The following is a 20,224-nucleotide window of genomic DNA, read 5'->3' on the forward strand; positions in this document are numbered from 1 at the left end:
CTGGTATCATAGGAACCAGATATAGGAACCTGGTATCATAGGACCCTGGGATCATAGGAAACTGTGATCATAGGAACCTGATATCATAGGAACCTGTGATCGTAGGATTATACAAACCTAGGATTAAAGGACCCTGGGATCATAGGAACCTGGGGTCATAGGAATCTTGAATTATAGGAACCTATGATCATAGGACCCTGGTATCATAGGAACCTGGGGTCATAGGAATCTTGAATTATAGGAACCTATGATCATAGGACCCTGGTATCATAGGATCCTTGGATCATAGGACCCTGGGATCATAGGACCCTGGTATCATACTACCCTCGGATCATAGGACCCTGGTATCATAGGATCCTTGGATCATAGGACCCTGGTATCATAGGAACCTTGGATCACAGGACCCTGGTATCATAGGAACCTTGGATCACAGGACCCTGGTATCATAGGACCCTCGGATCATAGGACCCTGGTATCATAGGACCCTGGTATCATACTACCCTCGGATCATAGGACCCTGGTATCATAGGACCCTGGTATCATACTACCCTCGGATCATAGGACCCTGGTATCATAGGACCCTGGTATCATACTACCCTCGGATCATAGGACCCTGGTATCATAGGACCCTGGTATCATACTACCCTCAGATCATAGGACCCTGGTATCATAGGATCCTTGGATCATAGGACCCTGGTATCATAGGAACCTTGGATCACAGGACCCTGGTATCATAGGAACCTTGGATCACAGGACCCTGGTATCATAGGACCCTGGGAACCTTGGATCATAGGACCCTGGGATCATAGGAACCTTGGATCATAGGAACCTATGATCATAGGACCCTGGTATCATAGGATCCTTGGATCATAGGACCCTGGTATCATAGGAACCTTGGATCACAGGACCCTGGTATCATAGGAACCTTGGATCATAGGAACCTTGAATCATAGGACCCTGGTATGTTGATAACGGGGTCCATCTGATCCCGGACCATGGGGGGTTAGGGACCACAACACTTGTACACCCAGAATGGCTTTGTGATCCTCAATCTGCTGTAAAATCTACCTTGAATCAACAATTACATTTTTTTACAACAGTAAAACTTTGTGTAATATTTTGGATGTATTTATACATTTATTTCAGCGATTCGACGAGTAGAACCACTTTAGACGTTGCTCATGTGAAATCCTTCGGTCAGAAATGAGCAACAATCAGACCTCTTCTGATCCGGATCAGAGATAAATCCTTCAGAGTTCAAACGTCCAGTAACGGATGCTTCAAATCCAGACCTGATCCTTAACGGTGCCTCAACACAGAAACAAGTAAAACAGGTCACTACCAGAAAGGATTGTGGGTAAAGTCTGTACAGCCTGTGTGTTTATATGTGAAGTGACTCGAGGAGCTGTGTGTGTGAAGTCAGCAGGAGACGCAACAGGAGACGCAGTGCTGTGTTTCCTCCTGCAGAGGGTGACGTAGGCTCGTGTTCCTGTCTACTTTATGGCACCATAGTGCTTTAAAATGGCTGCGTTAAACAAACACAAAAAAACATAAATATCCTCATAAAATAAAACGCTTTTAAAGATCGTTGGAGTGAAACTCCTGAAACAGAGAAGCACGATAGTGACATTCAACGACGACGACACAACGGCTTCGACTTGGACCAGTGAGACAGAAGCAGAGAGAGAGAGAGAGAGAGAGAGAGAGAGAGAGAGAGAGAGAGAGAGAGAGAGAGAGAGAGAGAGAGAGAGACGACTCGGACGGAGCATTAGAGTCCGGGCCGAGATGGACGTGCTGCTGCAGGGTTACAGACATTTCCCGTCGCCATGGTAACAACAGAATCTGTTTAGAACACTGAGGAGGAAATACTACGCAGGAAAATACTAGATTCCTACATCGAATAGAAACAAAGATACTTTCACTTCAAATCTACACTTTTATCTATCCATTTATATATATATATATATATTTATATTAAATTTGTAATGTATTTACTTTATAGTACAAATTATAATCAGAATTACAGAAGTAATAATATAAAGTCTATCAAACATGGAAGCTTTAAAAAAATGAAGAATTAAAAAGGCTTTTGGCCCCAAGCAATTTAAACGTTTGGTATCGTGTATGTGTGTGTGTTCATGTGTGTGTGTGTTAGTGTGTGTGTTAATGTGTTCATGTGTGTGTGTGTGTTCATGTGTGTGTGTGTTAGTGTGTTAATGTGTTCATGTGTGTGTGTGTTCATGTGTGTGTGTTAGTGTGTACGTGTTATGTGTGTGTGTTAATGTGTGTTAGTGTGTTCATGTGTGTGTATGTGTTTGTGTTAGTTCATGTTCATGTGTGTGTGTGTCTGTTAGTGTGTGTGTTCATGTGTGTGTGTGTGTTAGTGTGTGTGTGTGTGTGTTAGTGTGTGTGTTCAGCAGGTGCTGGGGGATGTTGAGGAGCAACGGGAGACCTGGAGGAAGTCTGAAGTGGATCTGGGAGCGAGGGGGAGCGGGGGAGATCACAGAGCCGTCTCCTTCAGGTCATTGAGGTTCGGCATACGAGACCTGGACGGGCGTCCGAAGCCGTGCCCGTTCTGGCCCCCCTTGATGCCCATTTGCTCCGGGTAGGGGTTTCCCTCGGGGCGACCCAGGGCCGACGTGTGCCAGCCGGACTCCAGCTGGCCCGGCAGCGGGTAGGCCGCCTGCCGGCTCTTCAGCTGGGGGGTGCTGACCCCCGAGTGGCCCCGGCTCTCTGGGAAGCCGCCCTGACCGGCGGCCGGGTTGGGCAACGGCTGGTAGCGCAGGTCGGATGGAGCCGTCTGATTGGAGGACGAGGACGACAGGTGCAGCAGCTTCCTCAGGGACTTCAGCGGTTGACTCTGTGGGGGGACACCAGAGACACCACAGGTTCGATTCCACAACCACGTTCACCAACGAGACGAGTGTTAGTCTGCGAGACGTACCGGAGAGTGAGAGTCGGACAGCTTCTCCGGAGGCCAGTCCTTGTCCCGGTCGCGGTCCTGGTCTCGGTCTCTGCTCTTGTCCCGGGTCCTGTGGCGGCTGCTCTGGTGACTCGAGGACCTGGAGGACTTCTGGATGACGGTGTCCACGCCTTCGCTGGGAACCTTTCACACAACGTAGACATCACTGGACCCGTCCAGACCAACGGCTTCAGACGTGTGACCACGACGTAACGGAGACACGATGCCATTAAATACGGCTTTAGAGGTTTTATTCTATTATATTATAACATGATTATATTTAGGATTCAATGTCGTTTTAGAACCAGTAGGAAATCAATCAGAACAGTAGGAGGGGCTGAATCTACGGAGGACAACCTTGAGCTTAACAAAAAAAACATACTTCAATATTCTCTGAGATTCTAAACTCACATCCACACTTTGAAAGGTTAAATAAATGTCATTGAACTAAACTCACATCAGATTCAGTTGGAAGGAAATACTCATGATTTTAACTCAGTCAGCAAAAGCCCAGAAGCATCCAGACTTTGAAGAGACGCTGCAGTGAACTTCACAAAAAAATCTTTACGATTTTAGCCTTTTCAATTTACAACTTGAATGTCAGTTTTTTTAATCGTAAAACATCACAGAGAATGTTCGTTTTCATTTTTTAATCTTAAAGTAATTTTTTCAGTAGTTAAAAAAAAGTATTTTTCTCAGAAATTTGTGACTTTAGAATCTCAGAGAATATTAAAGTTTTTTTCTTGAAAAATGTTTTTGAGACTTTTATCTCAGAATTTATCTACTTATTGAGTTTTTTCTCGTACCCTCCATCTCCCGGCTGTTATCATTTAATCTTAAACTTACTACCACCCTAACAGCAACGTGGTAAATGCGTGATTAAGAAAACATACATTCGTGTTTTACATGTGTTGATGAACGGTGGTCACAAGTCTGAAGTTATTTTGTCAATAATCCTCATTTGGTCTCAAGGGCAGTGGAGTTAATGAAAATAACCATCATGCATCTGGGGCCAGAAACCACCAGCGACCTGAGGAGGACAAGAGACGACTCATCTGGTTTCTGATTGGACGACTGGAGCCTTCCTGTTTTCTTTGTGCAGCATTTGTTTGTGCTCTGTCGTCGGCGGTAACCCTCTCAGCAGCTGAACACACCGACGTGTATAAATAGAAATGTGTTTCACGCTGGAGTCAGTTTGAGATGTTTGTCGACTTCCTGCTGATCTCTGCTGGATGACCAATCAGGAGGTAAGATGCTCTCTGAGAGGGTTACAGGTTAGAGAAGGTAAAGAGGAACTAAACCCCGTCGCGGAGACGCCACTGTGCTTCCCTACGAGTAAGAGATGTGGATGAAACATTTAGTTGTTAGATTTTACTTGTTCAGAGGCTAGCAATGGTGCGTTCTTTTATTCTCTGCGAACCGACTCGGACCTCGGATATGACGTCACGCCCACAATTAAAATGCTCTGGTATGCTTCTGCGTTGCCTAGTTGGAGAAAAAGTTGGACGCCACCTTATCAAAACAAAGCCATTTGAACTTCTACTATTTCACTTTATTTCATGTTTCAGTTTATCTTCTGTTAGCAACGGAATGCATTGAAATGTATTTGTTTCAATATTGCACTCACAACAAGAGCGATTCCCATACCCATAGACAGTGATACGGAAGCAGTAAGGTATTGCAGTAATACGTGTGATTGAAATCGTCATTTAACCGTCCAAAGTGGTCCAAAACCAATGACAATGGTTCATAACAGCTCACACAGGGTGCAGCCATCTTGGATTGCATATCGGAACTCTTGCTTGGTGTCCTCCGAGTTCAACCGTGTGGGAAAGTTTGCCGTCAGAGTAAAGGGGGCGTGTCGGTGCGTGTCGCTAGGCAATGTCCTGTTTTTTAGTCGGAACTCCGACTCTGATAGAATAGTAGAATGCAGCATTAGTTAGCTGGCTAGGTAGGTAACTAGCTAGAATAACATAAAAAGCACCACATGAACCGGCTTGGTCTACGTTACTTTGACATGTAGAAGGACTAAATTGTTTTTAACTTACAGTTAGTGTATGCTAGTTGGTAGTAGCAATGCTAATCGCTAATGCTAAGGGTTAGGTAAGTGTTGTGAGAAGAGAGATGTGGATGAAAGATTTAGTTGCTAGATTTGACTTGTTTAGAGGCTGACTAGTTACCTAGCTAGTAAGTTAGCTGGCTAGTTAGCTAGCTAGTTAGTTAGCTGGCTACTTAGCTGACTAGCTGCTAATTACATTCAGTTACAGAACATAAAAAGCAACACATGAACTGTCGGGTTTGATCTACGTTACTTTGACATGTAGCTGGACTTCACTGCTTTTAACTTACAGTTAGCTTATGCTAGTAAAACAAACAATAAAATGTAAAAAATAATTATCTAATACATTTTTTTGTAATAGCTGTGTTTCAACCAGTAGAGGGCAGTAATTTTATAACACAATATGTAGAATTCAAATCATTTGCACTTAAATGTCGAGATCTGGATCAACAACGCCACTAAATACTGATTAAAAAGTGGTTTGGGGGTTTAGTTGCTGTTTAAGCTTCACCTTCGCCAGAGTTCTCCAGTTCATCCTCAGATCATAACGGAGTCATGCTGTCAGGCTGCATCTCTAATCGGTGACAAGTGATCAGAATCAAACACAAGAACCACCAGTCAGATCCATCCACATGTTTCTATACACTGAAAATGATCAAATAGCAGCGCTGGCACAGATGGATCGGACTAGTTTGTGTTAATAACTCATTGTAGTGTATGATTATTTATTTCCCTCCACACATAATGAATTAAAACCACGGTGAACAAGCTTTTAACGAGTGAGTGAAGCGGTCGTGATCATGTGAGGTTAGTGCATGCGATGCGGTTGGTGGAGAGTGTTAAACAGGGTGTACCATGGGAGAGGACACTACGGGGAGGACTCTCACAGAGGAGCTATGCTTTGTGTTACTCTTTGGGCTAAACAGAGGGAAAAGACATTTCCTGATGATGGGGGGGCGTCCCTCAGGGACCTGCATCTGTAATATAGAGGGAACATGACTGGTGGCAACGGGACACATGATGCACATGACAACAAGAAGACACGGTTAAATACGGCCGTCATGAGGCCCGGGCATCAAAGGGAGAGTTCACAGGTGATGCTGTGTGAGGTTCTCCTCCACAGTCGGGATTTTTACTGCAGGAGACGCAGTTTGGGAGTGAAGTAATGTGCTGCTGTGGACGTATTTGAGACTTCTAAAAGGACCATTACCAGCGTAAGTGTGCGCTTTATTAGAAATATATTGTCACCTCTTCACCTCGCTGTCTTTCTGACGAGGAACTGAAGCCGTCATCTCTGCTCTCATCAAAGCCACCAGACTCCATTCACAAAAACAGTGATTTAATCTCTCAAGAGTTGCAGGTCTACTGCTGCCTCCGTTAGTTTGTGTTTTTGTGTGACTTTGGTGTTTTAAAGGTTTAATTCAGATTCACCAAAGTCACACAATAACAAAGACTAACTAACCAATAGAGGCAGCGGTAGACCTGCAACTCTGAGAGATTACATTGCTGTTTTTGTGAATGGAGGCTTTGAAGAGAGGATAGATAAGGGCTTCAGTTCCCCGTCAGAAAGGTCTGTCTGAAACCAAGTTGAAGCTGCTGAATATTAGAACTGATATTAATAGGTTTAGGAGTCTAAAATACATCTACAGCAGCACAAACTGCATCTATTGTACTAATACACTGACTGTGTAGAAGTATGTCATACAAAACTCTCCCTTTTAACATTTGAGAGCAGAGGAGGAGATACAGCATGTAGACAAACAGCTTCACCAACACGGTTTTAACATGAAAGGACATATGCATGAAATACATCACGGTAGATACATAGATCAATATATCGATCAATAGATTAGTAGGTAGCTTCCACAGTATTTGACACACAATCTACCATTTGAGATTTCTTCTTCTTCTTCTTTATTGCTCTGAAGAAACCCTGCTTCTCCTTTTCTTTGGATGGCTCAGAGGGGTTCAGGACCACGGTGTCTGGGCCGGTCCTGAAAGCAACACAACGTTTACAGACTTTGTTCATTCATCCATCCATCCATCCATCCATCCATCGTCTACCGCTTATCCTGTATTCAGGGTCGCGGGGGGGCTGGAGCCGATCCCAGCTGTCAATGGGCGAAGGCAGGGTTCAACCTGGACAGGATGCCAGTCTATCACAGGGCTAACATGTAGAGACAAACAACCATTCACACTCACATTCACACCTACGGGCAATTTGGAGTCATCAATGAACCTATCCCCATCCTGCATGTCTTTGGACTGTGGGAGGAAGCCGGAGAACCCAAAAAAAGGTTTTGGCAGGTGCAAAACTTTTTGGTTTGTTATTGTCGTAATACCAGTTCTGGCCACACGAGGCTGCAGTGCACCACTACCTTGTGTTCTAAACAGGACAAGAGATTAGTATTACTACAAACCACCTGCAGAAACCTACCTGGTCTGAAGTCTTCAACAGGTTACATCAGACTTAGAAAATGCATCACCAGATTATGTTTTCTCTCTGGCCTCTCAGGGCTTCCGTAGAGCCTCCACAAATATTATTACCTGGGGTGAATTTATGTGATTATTACCAGGGGTCAAAGTTAGTGATTCTTACCAGGGGTCGAAGGCCGGTTGACGTTTGGGGTGGTTCGTCAAGCCGCTGCTGTCTCCCGACAGACCGGAGCCTCGACTCTGAGCCCGGCTGTCATGGAAGGAGTTGTCTGGTCTGGGAGACGGGACTGTTCAACGAACACAACACAGAGGGGTTCAGAAGAGTTCACAAGAGTCCAGAAGACCGACGATTTCAAAGCAAATCATGGCAGATCATTACAGTGGCCTAGTAGAGCCATTTTATGTTTATAAAAGATTACGGCGCTGGTGGAGGATGATAACATTTCAAGAAAAAAAATCTATTTCCAAGGTTGAACAAAAATCCATCTGAAATTATAGTCATAAATTTATGAGGAAAAAAAATCCAATTTAAATAAAACCCTCAAATATTCTATAAGTCAAATTTAGGAGGAAACGAAAACACAAATTCCCATCTCAGGTCCATATTAACTTCCATTTCAAAGTTAATAAAAGAGAGGGAGACAGAGTGTGACTAAACCCACCTCTGTAGAAGCTGCCCACCCTCCTCGGCATGGACTCGCTGTAGATGTTGCGGTTCTCTTTGGAGGAGCCCCCGTCTTCTGCTTGCTGCTCGTGATATAAGCCAACCTGAGTCACAACAGAAGACCTGGTCACATAAAAAAAAACAACACAGACAGAAAGTAGGCCAGCTGCTCCGCATGCGTCTCTATCCTGATGATTGTTTGTTATTTACCTGACGGGAGCAGAGACATTGTTTTGGGTCATTATTGTGATTAATTTGCGGAGGCTGTGAATGTTTATCTGGGATTCAAACTACTCGGATGACGAGCTCAACCGTGCGATCGTAAGTGGTCACATTTAAAAAAGGGGAAGCAAAGCACATGGAGAGGATGAGGAGGATGCACAGAGGGAGAGATAGGGAGAGAGAGAGAGAGAGAGAGAGAGTGAGAAAGAGAGAGCAGTTTATGACAGCAGTATCCGCCCACATCCGCGCTCTCCGAAGACTGGATGTGGGCGGTGATGGTGGGTGCAGGCAGAACGTCGGACCTCGCTCTTTTGCCGCTGTGTGTGAAAAGACGCTGTGTTGTCCCTGGTGGAGTCCCTTATTGGGGGTCTGCTGTGGGGGACCTCAGTGGGGGGGTCGCTCTGTCAATGGAGACACGGTGGAACGTGAGGTGAGCTCAGCATCGCAGCACAATTACACACACACAAATATAAATACATACTTATGAGGGCATATATAAATATACAGGTAATATATATATATATATATATATATATATATATATATATATATATATATATATATATATATATATATATATATATATACACACATACATACAAGGAAAGCCACACTCTTTAATATCTGCAATCTTCACAGGATGAAGCTGCACAAAATAATCAGGTCAACAGATGAGGGAGGAGACGTTAAAAACAGCCAATGAGTGAGCTGTAGAGGCTAAGCCCCGCCCCTTCCGACGGACCACCGTGGGAAAAATATGTGAGACCATGAGATAAAAATGTTTTTTATCCCCTTTTGAATTGTGCCATGAATTACACGTATGATGTTTGTCATTTTACACGTCAAGCAAGTCGAATGTTGTGTTCTAACTGTTGAAGTATGAGTAATAATAATAATAGTAATAGTAATGATGACACACAGAGATTTTCTGGACCTGAAACATTAACTGTTAAACTGACAAACATCAGAATTGTGGGGAACAATTCAAATGGTGATGAAAAATGATTGTCTCTTATATTTTTTCCAAAATAAGGTCACATGGGAAAAACCAGAAAGGGGCGGGACTTCGCCTCACTTTATCGCAGTCCTTTAACGTCTGTTGACCTGATTTTTTTCAGAATTCTGAGATTAAAGTTCCTGAATTTAATTCTGATTCAATCTCACAAAAGAAATTAACCTCTGGCCCTATTCCTCGTCTATGAAGATGACCTCTGAAAACCTGAACACTATTCATGCTAACACAATAAATCCTGTCTGCGTCGTCATAGAGACAGAGGCAGTGGTATCAACCATTTGATATGAGACCATGTGGGCTTTCCTTCAGGCTGCAGAGGTCTGATGTGGGCTGCTGACTGACCCGGCTCATGTCCTCCTCTCTGGACGAGCCCCCCGAGTGGCGAGGAAGTGTGCGGTGCTGCAGCTGCGGCGACAGGAGCTGGAGGCTGCTGGCTCGGGTGGGCATGCCCTGCCCCACCACCAGCCCCTCCTCCGCCCCGTGAGTCCTCTGGTGGTCCCGGCGGACGTACATGGAGTGGCGGTGCGGCCGCTGCTGGGAGGAGAAGGGGCTGGTGTAGCCCTGGCCGTAAGGCAGGGGGTCGTGTGGGGCGGACAGGGAGTGAGCGTGGGCCCTCTCCACCCCACCTTCCCCCGGGTCCAGGGCATCCGCCGACTTGGCATCCTCCGAGGCCTTGTGGCGGACGGAGGAGCGGCGGTAGGACGAGTCCAGGGTGTTGCTCTCTCTTTCGGAGCGCATGCTCCCTCTGGCTGCCGTGCCGGGTCCCAGCCGGTCCACCCGGCGGGCTGCCGGGCTGCTCGGGGCCGTGAGGTCCAGGCAGCTGGAGGGAAAGTAGCGAGACGTGGGCTCATCGGCATACAGGTGCACATCGTTTAAGTTCCCCACCGACTTGGCGTCGCTAAGCGTGCCGTAGCTCTTGGACAAGTTCAGGTAGGCGAACTTGGAGGAGGCCGGCGTGGAGCCGTGGGACTCCATGTAGCTGTGGCGACTGTGCTTCTCCCCCGACTGGAGCGTGCTGGTCTTCCCCTCCACGAAAGAATGGCGGTGCTGCTGTGAGCGGAAGTTGGACTTGAGGTACTTGGCCCCAGGGCCGTCGGACCCCTTGGACCCCAGGTCGCCCTTGCTCTTGGCTTCGCCTGGGCTGAGAAGGTGGGGCAGGTTGCTGCTGGCCAGGTCCATGTTGCAGGAGGTGGAGTGATTGAAGATCTGCGACTGGTAGTTCTTGGGGTGCAGGGTGGGACTGAGGTTGATCGCTGCGGGCATGTTGCCGTTGAGAAAGCCGTCGTTGTTGGGGTGGATGTCTTCGTGCCGGGGCAGACTGGAGCACTCTCTGCTGCTGGAGCGGTGGCTTCCTGAGCTCTTACCCCCATGACTCCTGAGCAAGAGCAAAGAGAATCATACTGCACATGAAACTTCACATTTTACACAATCAATTGTCAACATAATCATATTGAGTTTTTAGATCCAGGAGTAATCACAGGCGATAAGGGATCAATATTTAGGGCACTACTATTCTAATATATGTAAATTATATATAAGTGACAATCTCAAAGATTTTCATTTAAATAAATCTGTATAATCACTATCTAATGAGGTAATGCAATGGTGATTGAGCCTACGGCCCACTGACATCATACTATATTGCAATATTTATAAATTTGCAGATTATGAACTTGGTGTCGGACATTGCGAGAAGAAACGCTGTATAAAGGTATTGCTCTTACAAACCAAATATATCCTACTGCTTCACATTAAAAGCATTTAACTGGCGGAAAGTAGACTTTTATTATGAAGTAGTCACAGGAAATGCAACTTCATGCAGTCGGTTTTACTTTGTTTAACCACATTCTTTACGACCAATGAGGACATTTCTAAGCAGTTTCCATCCAAACCGCTTCCTTCCTTGAAATCTCAAATTGTCAAAAGTGTTTAATAGGAAATGACAGAATGGAAGTCTTGGTGACATCCATCCATCCATTTTCTACCGCTTATCCTGTATTTAGGGTCACGGGGGGGCTGGAGCCGATCCCAGCTGTCATTGGGCGAAGGCAGGGTAGTCAAGTCCTGTGTGTGTTTTTTAACCCCTTCAGGGTAATTAGTGACACGTTAACAGCAAAGCCAGAACAAGATACGTTTCCCTCTAAATGTAATTCACAACGCGGTTTTGTTGCTTAAGGTCTAGGAGAGCAGGCTGAGTGAAAAACAGGTAAGTGTCTGAAACCTCAAAATCTTCTGCAGAAACCTTCTTGTGACTCCTACAGATAAAAGGTCCTCAGCACAACAGAAAACCACATCAACTCCCTCATCTGAACAACGGGGCGACGCCGACGGGACCGAAGCAGCCTCGGCACTCGCTGCTGACCTGCTGGGGGTGGTGTTGTCTCCATGGTGAGGTTTCCTCTTGGAGGAGCGTACAGGTGTAGGCGTGGGCGGGCCGGGCCGCTCCACCAGCCTCAGGGTCTGGAAGGCGTGGTGGTTCAGGCTCTGCTCAGTGAGGAAGCGCTCCGTCGGGTTCAGCAGCAGCAGGTTCTAAAGGCACAAACAGAGAGAGAGGGGGGAGCCCGTGAGTCCTGCAGACCTCACCAAGCATCCTGCAGCCCCCCACCCCCCTCCCCCACGATCATCCAGACCTCAACAAACAAGCTGAAGCACTTGTGCTGCTATGAGTCATCGCCATTATCATGACAGTCGAGCTGCTGCTGCTGCATTTAACTACAGAACGTCACCAAACGAGCCAAGCGGTGGCGTGAAATGGGATTCTTCACGTCTCCATTATGCCCGCAATATACAACTTCAAATTCTATAGGGGCGGAAATAAAAATCAGATTCTGAACTGAAGATTTGTGTGGAGAGAGACAGCATGTGAGATGGCTTTATGTTGGCGGTGACTCATTTATCTGCTGGGAAAAGCGCAAGTGCACAAGCACCGCCCACATCCTTGACACGGCGCTCCTGTTTACAGTGCAACATCAGCAACAGCAGTATTAACAGCAGCAACAGCAGCACTATCAGCAGTACTAACAGCAGTAACAGCAGTACTAACAGCAGCAACAGCAGCACTATCAGCAGCAACAGCAGTACTAACAGCAGCAACAGCAGCACTATCAGCAGCAACAGCAGTACTAACAGCAGCAACAGTAGTACTAACAGCAGCAATAACAGCAGCAACATCAGCAACAGCAGTACTAACAGCAGCAACAGCAGCACTATCAGCAGCACTAACAGCAGTAACAGCAGTACTAACAGCAGCAACAGCAGCACTATCAGCAGCAACAGCAGCACTATCAGCAGCAACATCAGCAACAGCAGTACTAACAGCAGCAACATCAGCAACAGCAGTACTAACAGCAGCAACATCAGCAACAGCAGTACTAACAGCAGCAACAGCAGTACTAACAGCAGCAATAACAGCAGCAACATCAGCAACAGCAGTACTAACAGCAGCACTAACAGCAACAATAACAGCAGCAACATCAGCAACAGCAGCACTAACAGCAACAATAACAGCAGCACTTACAGCAGCAATAACAGACAACAAAAAACAAAAGCATCTGTGTGGATCCAGACCTTCAGCAGGTCCAGCAGAGCTCCCCCGATGATCCCCAGGTATCTCCGCTCCAACGTCTGGGGGTGGTTCACAGCAGGAAACTACAACAAGAAACACACAAATTTGTAAATTATGATGCCATACGTTTGTGCAACTTAAGCTGAGGCAGAATTTTAACCACCAAGGATGACGGATGCAACCTGAACAACTAGACTCTCTAGGTGTGCTGTTGAGTGAGTCTAAAAAGTCACAAGGTAACACGGTCGCTTGTTAAACTGAAACACCTGCTGCTCTGATTGTTTCCTCTGGTCTGATCTCATAACATTTCTATTAAAAAACGTTTGTATGGTTCCTTCATTCTCTGTTCTCTTGCTGTCTTTGAGATCATCCGACTGCAGGATCAGGTGAACAGATGATATCTGATGATGCAACTTTTTATTTATTGGGAGGAGGGGTAAGGAACTAAATGTAATACCTTAAATAGACTCAAGCACAGAATCTCAGCACAGTGGGATGAATGAGGCTCAACAGCAGCGACCTTATTACACAGTTGTGCCCTCTGTCCCAGTTAGCAGACTTGTGGACGGGGATATTTAGAATATGTTCAAAGATGTTGGGAGTGGAGACACAACCTGACCCAGTTTAAATCACCATAGGAACGTGGGAAGGGCTGAATAGCCTCCTCTCTCTGCTGTTAAACTCAGCATTAACAAAGAATCACATTTACTGTTAAAGAGAAAAAGATATCAACAAATATATATAAGAATTAGTAGAATCACATCCACTTCTTCTCCCTCCAGAAACTATGCATCTTATTCTTTTCACACATTTAAGACGTCTCTGCTCTGATTGGCTGCAAACTAGTTGTGACATCACAGAATCCTGCAGGTGCATCCAGGTGTTGAACTGAGACTGGTGCTACTTTACTGAATCCAAAGTAACACTTTAAAACACACAAGAACTCAAACTAACCAACCGGTTAAGGCAGCAACTGTGTTCTGAGAGGTAAAATCAGTGTTTTTGTGAATGGATTCTGGTGGCTTTCAAGAGAGCACAGATAACGGCTTAGTTCCCCGTCAGAAAGGTCTGTCTGACAGTGAGAGGTGAGAATACTCTAAATATAGCACCCACTTGCTGATGTTGATTGTTCTAGGTGTCTACAACTTTAAGGCTCCACATCAGTAAATATATGACATATTAATCCATTTATTTGTGTCCCAAATGTAAAGGAAATGCAGTATTATCGATCGGGGACCTCTTTAGTGAGAATTCACTGTCAAGTATTCACAGAGCGGCAGTTTGCAAACTAATATATATCCTGAGGCGTGGGGGGGGAACCCAGGTCTGGTGTACCATCAGTCTGCCACAGAAGACTTATCACAGCCCCCCTTCACAGAGCACACGGATACATGATGCACCATGAGTCACCGTGATCCAATCAGTCACGGCAAAGCAAACGAGGAGCAGAGACAGGAAATAACTACAGGAGGAAGAAAGGCAGGAGGAGAGTAAGCGATGGATGGAAGGATTGAAGGAAGGAAGGGGAAGGGTCGGCGGCGTGGAGCCGCCTGGCGTTTACCCGCAGCCCGTGGAAGCGAGGGTTGTTGTAGAAGAGCTTCATCTGCTCCGGCGGCAGCGGCCCCAGCACCTTCTGAATCGTAAAGAGCTGGTCGATCTCGCTCTCGCCCGGGAACAGCGGCTGCCCGTCGCTCAGCTCTCCCAGGATGCATCCCACCGACCACATGTCCACCGCCTTCCCATAAGGAGCCCTGCAAGTCAAGATGCAAAGAGGGTGAGGGTTGGTGATGATGGGAGCCCCGGGGCTTAATAATAACGCCAGCGGAGGCGGGGCTTAACCGCGGCGGCCCACGTACCCCAGCAGCAGCTCCGGGGAGCGGTACCACCTCGTGGCCACGTACTCGGTGTAGTTGGCGTCCGTCCCCTCGGAGAGATTACGGGCGAAGCCTGGCAGAGACAGGAGGAAGCTGTAGATTATAATGAGACGCTTTATGATGTGCTTCACATGCAGAGACACCTAAAAAAAAGAAGATGTCAGCTCTCCGGACGCTCGTTATGATTCAGAGCCATAAAAGGAGGCGAGCAAGGAGGAACACTGCACTCATATAGATGAGGAGTTCTCTGCTAACACAAGCCTTAACGCTGCAGGTTTATCACCGCAGACATTTTTGGGCTTTTGTGTTAATGCAGATATGGAGTGGATTCTGGCAAGGATGTGTTTTTATTTCAATTTAATATTTTGTTTAAAATCCAGAGCCAAAACACAGACACTCAGACCGTCGTATAGAGTTTCAGAAGGACGTGAGAAGTTTGCTAATTCAGTTTGCTAAATCAAACGCATACAATGACCTACAGCCACAAGTTTCATGATGAAGTCTAGATATTATTACTTTTTAAATTAAGATTTAACTTGTTAATTATGTGGGTTAAAAAAATCTGAATAAATTCTCCTAATTCAGAAGCACGGCTATAAACCTACAAAATGGTTCAACTTTTGGGGAAATATGCTTATTTTATTTTTTTTTAACTACCACCAGACTCCTTTGACAAAAACAGTGATTTTAGTTCTCGGAACACAGAGGAGTTGCTGGTCTACAGCTGAAATGATCAGTTAGTATGTTTGTGTTGTTGTGTTACTTTACCGTTTTAACTTTATCATTTCTTTAATTTGATTTATTTTTATTGAGTTAATATCTTAAGAGCAGCGTTTCTAGCCAACGCTACGTGAGTTCTTATACAAAGCTGATCCAGAGACAGGAATAAGGGGAAATACGTGGAATTCATGTTGAAATATTTCAACTGGAGTTTGTGTTATTGTGTTACTTTTTTGAATCCGAAGTAACACTTAAAAACACAATACCTCAAACTAACCAGTGAAGGCAGTATCTCGTGAGTTCTGAGAGGTAAAATCAGTGTTTTTTTTTAACAGAGTCTGGTGGACAAGATGTGGTAAGATAAAAAGGTGAAAATATTGTAAATGTAGCGTCCCATGCTGGTTCTCCTGTCTGGTTTCTCCACTTACTGTAGTTATACACTGACTATTGTAGTAATACATTATAGTCCTACAGAGGAGAACCTCATATGACATCACAACTACTCCTTCAGTGAAGAGAAAGAGAACCGTCGAGCTGATGATGAAAATAAAGGTGCAGTGAGACGTAAACCGTCACGGCGTTTGGCTGACACGGAGCAAACAGCAGGTCTTCAGTCTCTCACACCAGATTGCCTACATGTTATTGGCGACACCATGTCCCCCCCCCCCCGGTTTTGTTGTGGCGCCACCAGATTGAATCAACGCACGGTTGGCCCTCTTTGTTTCCCCAACACGCTGCGTTAAACGGTGAGGAGGGAGGGACCTGAGGACCGGGAGACGAGGCTGCACGCGGAGCCGGAACGCCGGCTGCAGCCAGATATAGTCCACGCTGACAACATCACAGCTGTGTGATGGAGGCGCTCACCGAAGTCACACAGCTTCAGGATGTCGGCAGCGCTGATGAGAAGGTTTTCTGGCTTTATGTCTGGGAGGGGAAAAGAACGCAGACGGGGAGAAAGCAAAACATCAGCTGACAACTCTGTTACATCATCACCACATGTTCACCCGTCTCGTCCACGACATAAAACTCTCACAGGGAAAAAAAAAAAACTAAATGCAGGAAATTCTACGGGTGAAACCTGACAGATTGTACAGAAAGGCGATGATTTATAGATCAGATCCTGGGTCAGATATGCAAATCTGGGGGGGGGCTGGGGGCCATTTTGGATGGCTCCTCCGTAGCAGGCAGGGCCGCCAAAAGCTCACATGGGCCATCTGGTTTTCCTGCTCCGCCGCCACTGATTGGCCTAAAAGCTCATGTCCCGTGAACAACGGAGCGGTTGGAAACATCAGAGGACGCAGCGAAGCGAGAGACTACAGGTGAAACACGGAGGTTTGTTCTGCTTCATCACAGAAACATCCAAAATACACACATTTTCATATTTAAACAGAACATTTCAGAAAACTTGTAATACAAAAAATAATCGTCTTAATGTCAGAAATCAACTGGGGCAGTTTAATGCTGATATCTATTAGTTCATTTTTTTTTTACACTATACTGAGGGGTTTGATCATATATTAATATATTCAGAGCCTCATTTATACAACATTTATTACTACAATGTGCTTTTTTAATTCTCTTTCTATAGAGTTGTACCACACAAACTATATGCTCGTTCTCATCCATCCTGAAACTAAGTTATAATACAGACTAGTTAAAATAGATCAAACAGAAGAGCATAAGGACCAATAAAGAAAATATGTATTAAAATAGAAAAATTAAAAATAGAGAACATTCATTTTCCATTTTTATTTTGAAGTCTGAGGGAGATTTTTCATTAAAACTGAAATTTCTTCACCCTATTTTTTTTATTCTTGTCTTTCGTTGATATTTCTGTATGTATGTATGTACAATTAAAGTACTTTTCAAGCATTTCAAGGTGCATTTTCATGCTTTTCCAGCACCTTCCAGTTGGGGTAAACTACATATACAATACAATCCTCAGTATTCAGTCTACTTATTATTGCACTTGTTCATCACATTAAATGAGATGTTATTGTCCTATAAACAACCAACATCATGTTTTGAGACAGATTTTTACAGAAGTACCAGCTTCACTACAAACGTCTGACAGTGAAAAAGACCGTGAAAGGAGGTGTTACCCCGATGGACGATGTCGTGCTTGTGGCACCAATGGATGGCTCTGATCAGCTGGTAGATGTAGCTGCGAGCTTTGTCGGTAGGAACACCATTGGGCAGCTCCTCCAGCAGCTCCAGCATGTTCTTAAAGAGACACACACCACAATCAGCACGACCCAAACATTAAGAAGCAGCAGCATGGAGCGCCGGCATGCGGAGGAGGAGGAGGAGGAGGAGGCGGCTTACCTTCTCCACGTACTCGAAGACCAGGTAGAGCTTCCCTCTGCGGCGGAACGCCTCCTTCAGCTCCACGATGTTCTCCTGCTTCAGCGTCCGCAGCATCTTCAGCTCCCGCAGCGTCGTCTCTTTGACCTCCTCATTTTCTGGGACAGAGGGAGATTGGGATTGTCACCGAGAGACGAGGATGATGAGGAGGAAGAACGAGGGCTTCGTCGTCCACTTACCTTCGCTGTCCTTAAATTTCTTAATGGCCACAATTTCATTGGTGTCCTGCAACGGAAAAACATGATTCACATTGGCAGAACTGGTCTTCCATACAACAACCCAACTTTAAAACTGAGAGACTTAGACTTTTTCCCTACACACCCCTGCTCTATTTCACTTGTTCTAATGTTCAGTAAAAACATGATTCTCATCCACTCCTCTCCAATGTTTTATTTTTTTTATTTATTCCATTTTATTTGTATATTTTATTTTCACTATTATTATTATTTATCTTATAACACCATCTTATACCTTTTGATGTATATGTGCACCTTTAGATATACACAGGACTTCACCTCAACTGTTTCAGCAGCTAAATCTGCCTTCTACCTGTCAAGGATCAATTCTCCGCCTCCAACCCCAGGAAACTCTTCTCCATGTTTTCCTCCCTCCTCACCCCTCCCCCTCCTTCCTCCCTCACTGCTGATAACTTTGCACTCACTCCTCCGTTCTCATTCTCCTCGACCTATCTGCTGCATTTGACACATCCATCCATCCATCCATTTTCTACCGCTTATCCTGTATTTTAGGGTCACGGGGGGGTTGGAGCCAATCCCAGCTGTCATTGGGCGAAGTGCATTTGACACAGTCACACCAAATCCTCCTCTCCGCATCACTGACTCTGCTCTAACCTGGTTCACATCATACCTGACAAATGGCACCTTTCAGGTCACATGGAATGGCTCTATGTCCAAACCCTGTTCTCTGGAAACGGGTGTCCCTCAAGGCTCAGTTCTAGGACCGCTTCTGTTTTCACTATACACCGGATCACTAGGCTCTGTAACCACATGGATTCTCCTACCATTGTTACGCAGATGACACCCAGCTGTTCCTCTCTTTTCCCCCAACCTCTGACACTCACATTGCAACACGCATCTCGGAATGTCTGGCTGACATCTCTGTCTGGACAACTGCACATCACCTCAAGCTTAACCTGAATAAAACCGAACTCCACTTCATCCCAGGGAAAGACTGCCCTCGCATGGACCTGTCGGTCACTGTCGAGGGCATCACAGTATTGCCGTCGTCAACTGCGTGGAACCTGGGTCCTTGATGACCAACTATCCTGCACCCCCAACATCACTGCTGTGGCCCGATCCTGCAGATTTGCCCTCTACAATATCCGCAGGATTCGGACTTTCCTCACAAAGGACTCAACGCAACTCCTGGTCCAAGCACTGGTCATCTCCCGCCTTGACTACTGCAACTCTCTCCTGGCCGGACTCCCGGCCTCTGCGACTAAACCATTGCAGCGTATCCAGAACGCTGCAGCACGCCTTGTCTTCAATCTACCCAAATTCTCCCATGTGACCCCCCTCCTCTGTGACCTCCACTGGCTCCCTGTTGCAGCACCCATCCAATTCAAGACGATGGTACTGGCCTTCAGGGCCATCAATGGAACGGCACCCATCTACCTTCAAACACTGGTCAAACCACACGCCCCGAAGCGAGCACTTCGCTCCTCTACTTCAGCTGGCCGCCTGGTACCACCATCGCTGAAATCAAACAAATTGTCGCTCAGCAAAGACCCGACTCGTCTCTGTTTCTGTCTCTTTCTCTGTTCTGGCGCCTCAGTGGTGGAACGAACTCTCAACCAATGTCAGGACAGCAGAGTCACTTGCCATCTTCCGAAAAAGGCTCAAGACGAGATAACAAACCAGTAACACTCGTCTGTTTATTAACAGTTTATTATCATCATTATCATTATTACAATTATTATTATTATAATATGTGTTCATGTTGGAGGATCAGTGGTGTACAGCAGCTCTTTGTGTAACATTTTATTTTAAGCTCTTTAGAAATCCCCATGTGGCGCCGGACTGCGAGGCGGTTTGTGTGGGAGAGAAAACCAACGCTGCTGTAAGTGATTATTTACTACGAACGGCGTCCTGCTCCCATGACGCGGCTCAAATTAAACACTCGGGGTCCAACCAGGCCGCCGGTCCAGCACCCTAAGGTGCAGTATCTAACATCTAATAGCCTACACCAGGGTGCAGAGGTAGGTACGTTTAATCTTAAAATCCATACACAGAGAAAGATGCATAAAACATAAACAACAACATAAAAAAACCTAACTAATTATTAAATACTGCAAACTAGTCCTTGGATTCATTTTGGATTAAA

General features: G+C 45.7%; 1 protein-coding gene across 4 annotated transcripts in view; it reads right to left on the reverse strand.

The window, feature by feature from the left end:
* Window positions 1–2,330: 2,330 nt before the first annotated feature.
* LOC311014182 (cyclin-dependent kinase-like 5) overlaps window positions 2,331–20,224 on the reverse strand; it is a 37,610-nt gene continuing 19,716 nt past the window's right edge. For 2 of the 4 annotated variants that reach the window (XM_084010613.1, XM_084010612.1), the window contains exons 4-19: window positions 18,061–18,106; window positions 17,843–17,979; window positions 17,620–17,740; window positions 16,382–16,441; window positions 14,780–14,870; window positions 14,485–14,674; window positions 12,926–13,006; window positions 11,721–11,887; window positions 9,701–10,733; window positions 8,646–8,744; window positions 8,120–8,225; window positions 7,621–7,744; window positions 6,910–7,015; window positions 5,876–5,998; window positions 2,945–3,106; window positions 2,331–2,860 (exon numbers count right to left, since the gene is read on the reverse strand). In XM_084010613.1, the coding sequence (XP_083866739.1) occupies window positions 2,501–2,860; window positions 2,945–3,106; window positions 5,876–5,998; window positions 6,910–7,015; window positions 7,621–7,744; window positions 8,120–8,225; window positions 8,646–8,744; window positions 9,701–10,733; window positions 11,721–11,887; window positions 12,926–13,006; window positions 14,485–14,674; window positions 14,780–14,870; window positions 16,382–16,441; window positions 17,620–17,740; window positions 17,843–17,979; window positions 18,061–18,106 (3,006 nt within the window). In that variant the 3' untranslated portion in view covers window positions 2,331–2,500. The remainder of the gene's footprint in view (window positions 2,861–2,944; window positions 3,107–5,875; window positions 5,999–6,909; window positions 7,016–7,620; window positions 7,745–8,119; window positions 8,226–8,645; window positions 8,745–9,700; window positions 10,734–11,720; window positions 11,888–12,925; window positions 13,007–14,484; window positions 14,675–14,779; window positions 14,871–16,381; window positions 16,442–17,619; window positions 17,741–17,842; window positions 17,980–18,060; window positions 18,107–20,224) is intronic. The other 2 variants (XM_084010614.1, XM_084010615.1) reach the window with 2 other exon arrangements.

The sequence above is a fragment of the Eutrigla gurnardus genome, assembly GCF_963514095.1.
Source record: "Eutrigla gurnardus genome assembly, chromosome: 6".
NCBI lineage: Eukaryota > Metazoa > Chordata > Actinopteri > Perciformes > Triglidae > Eutrigla > Eutrigla gurnardus.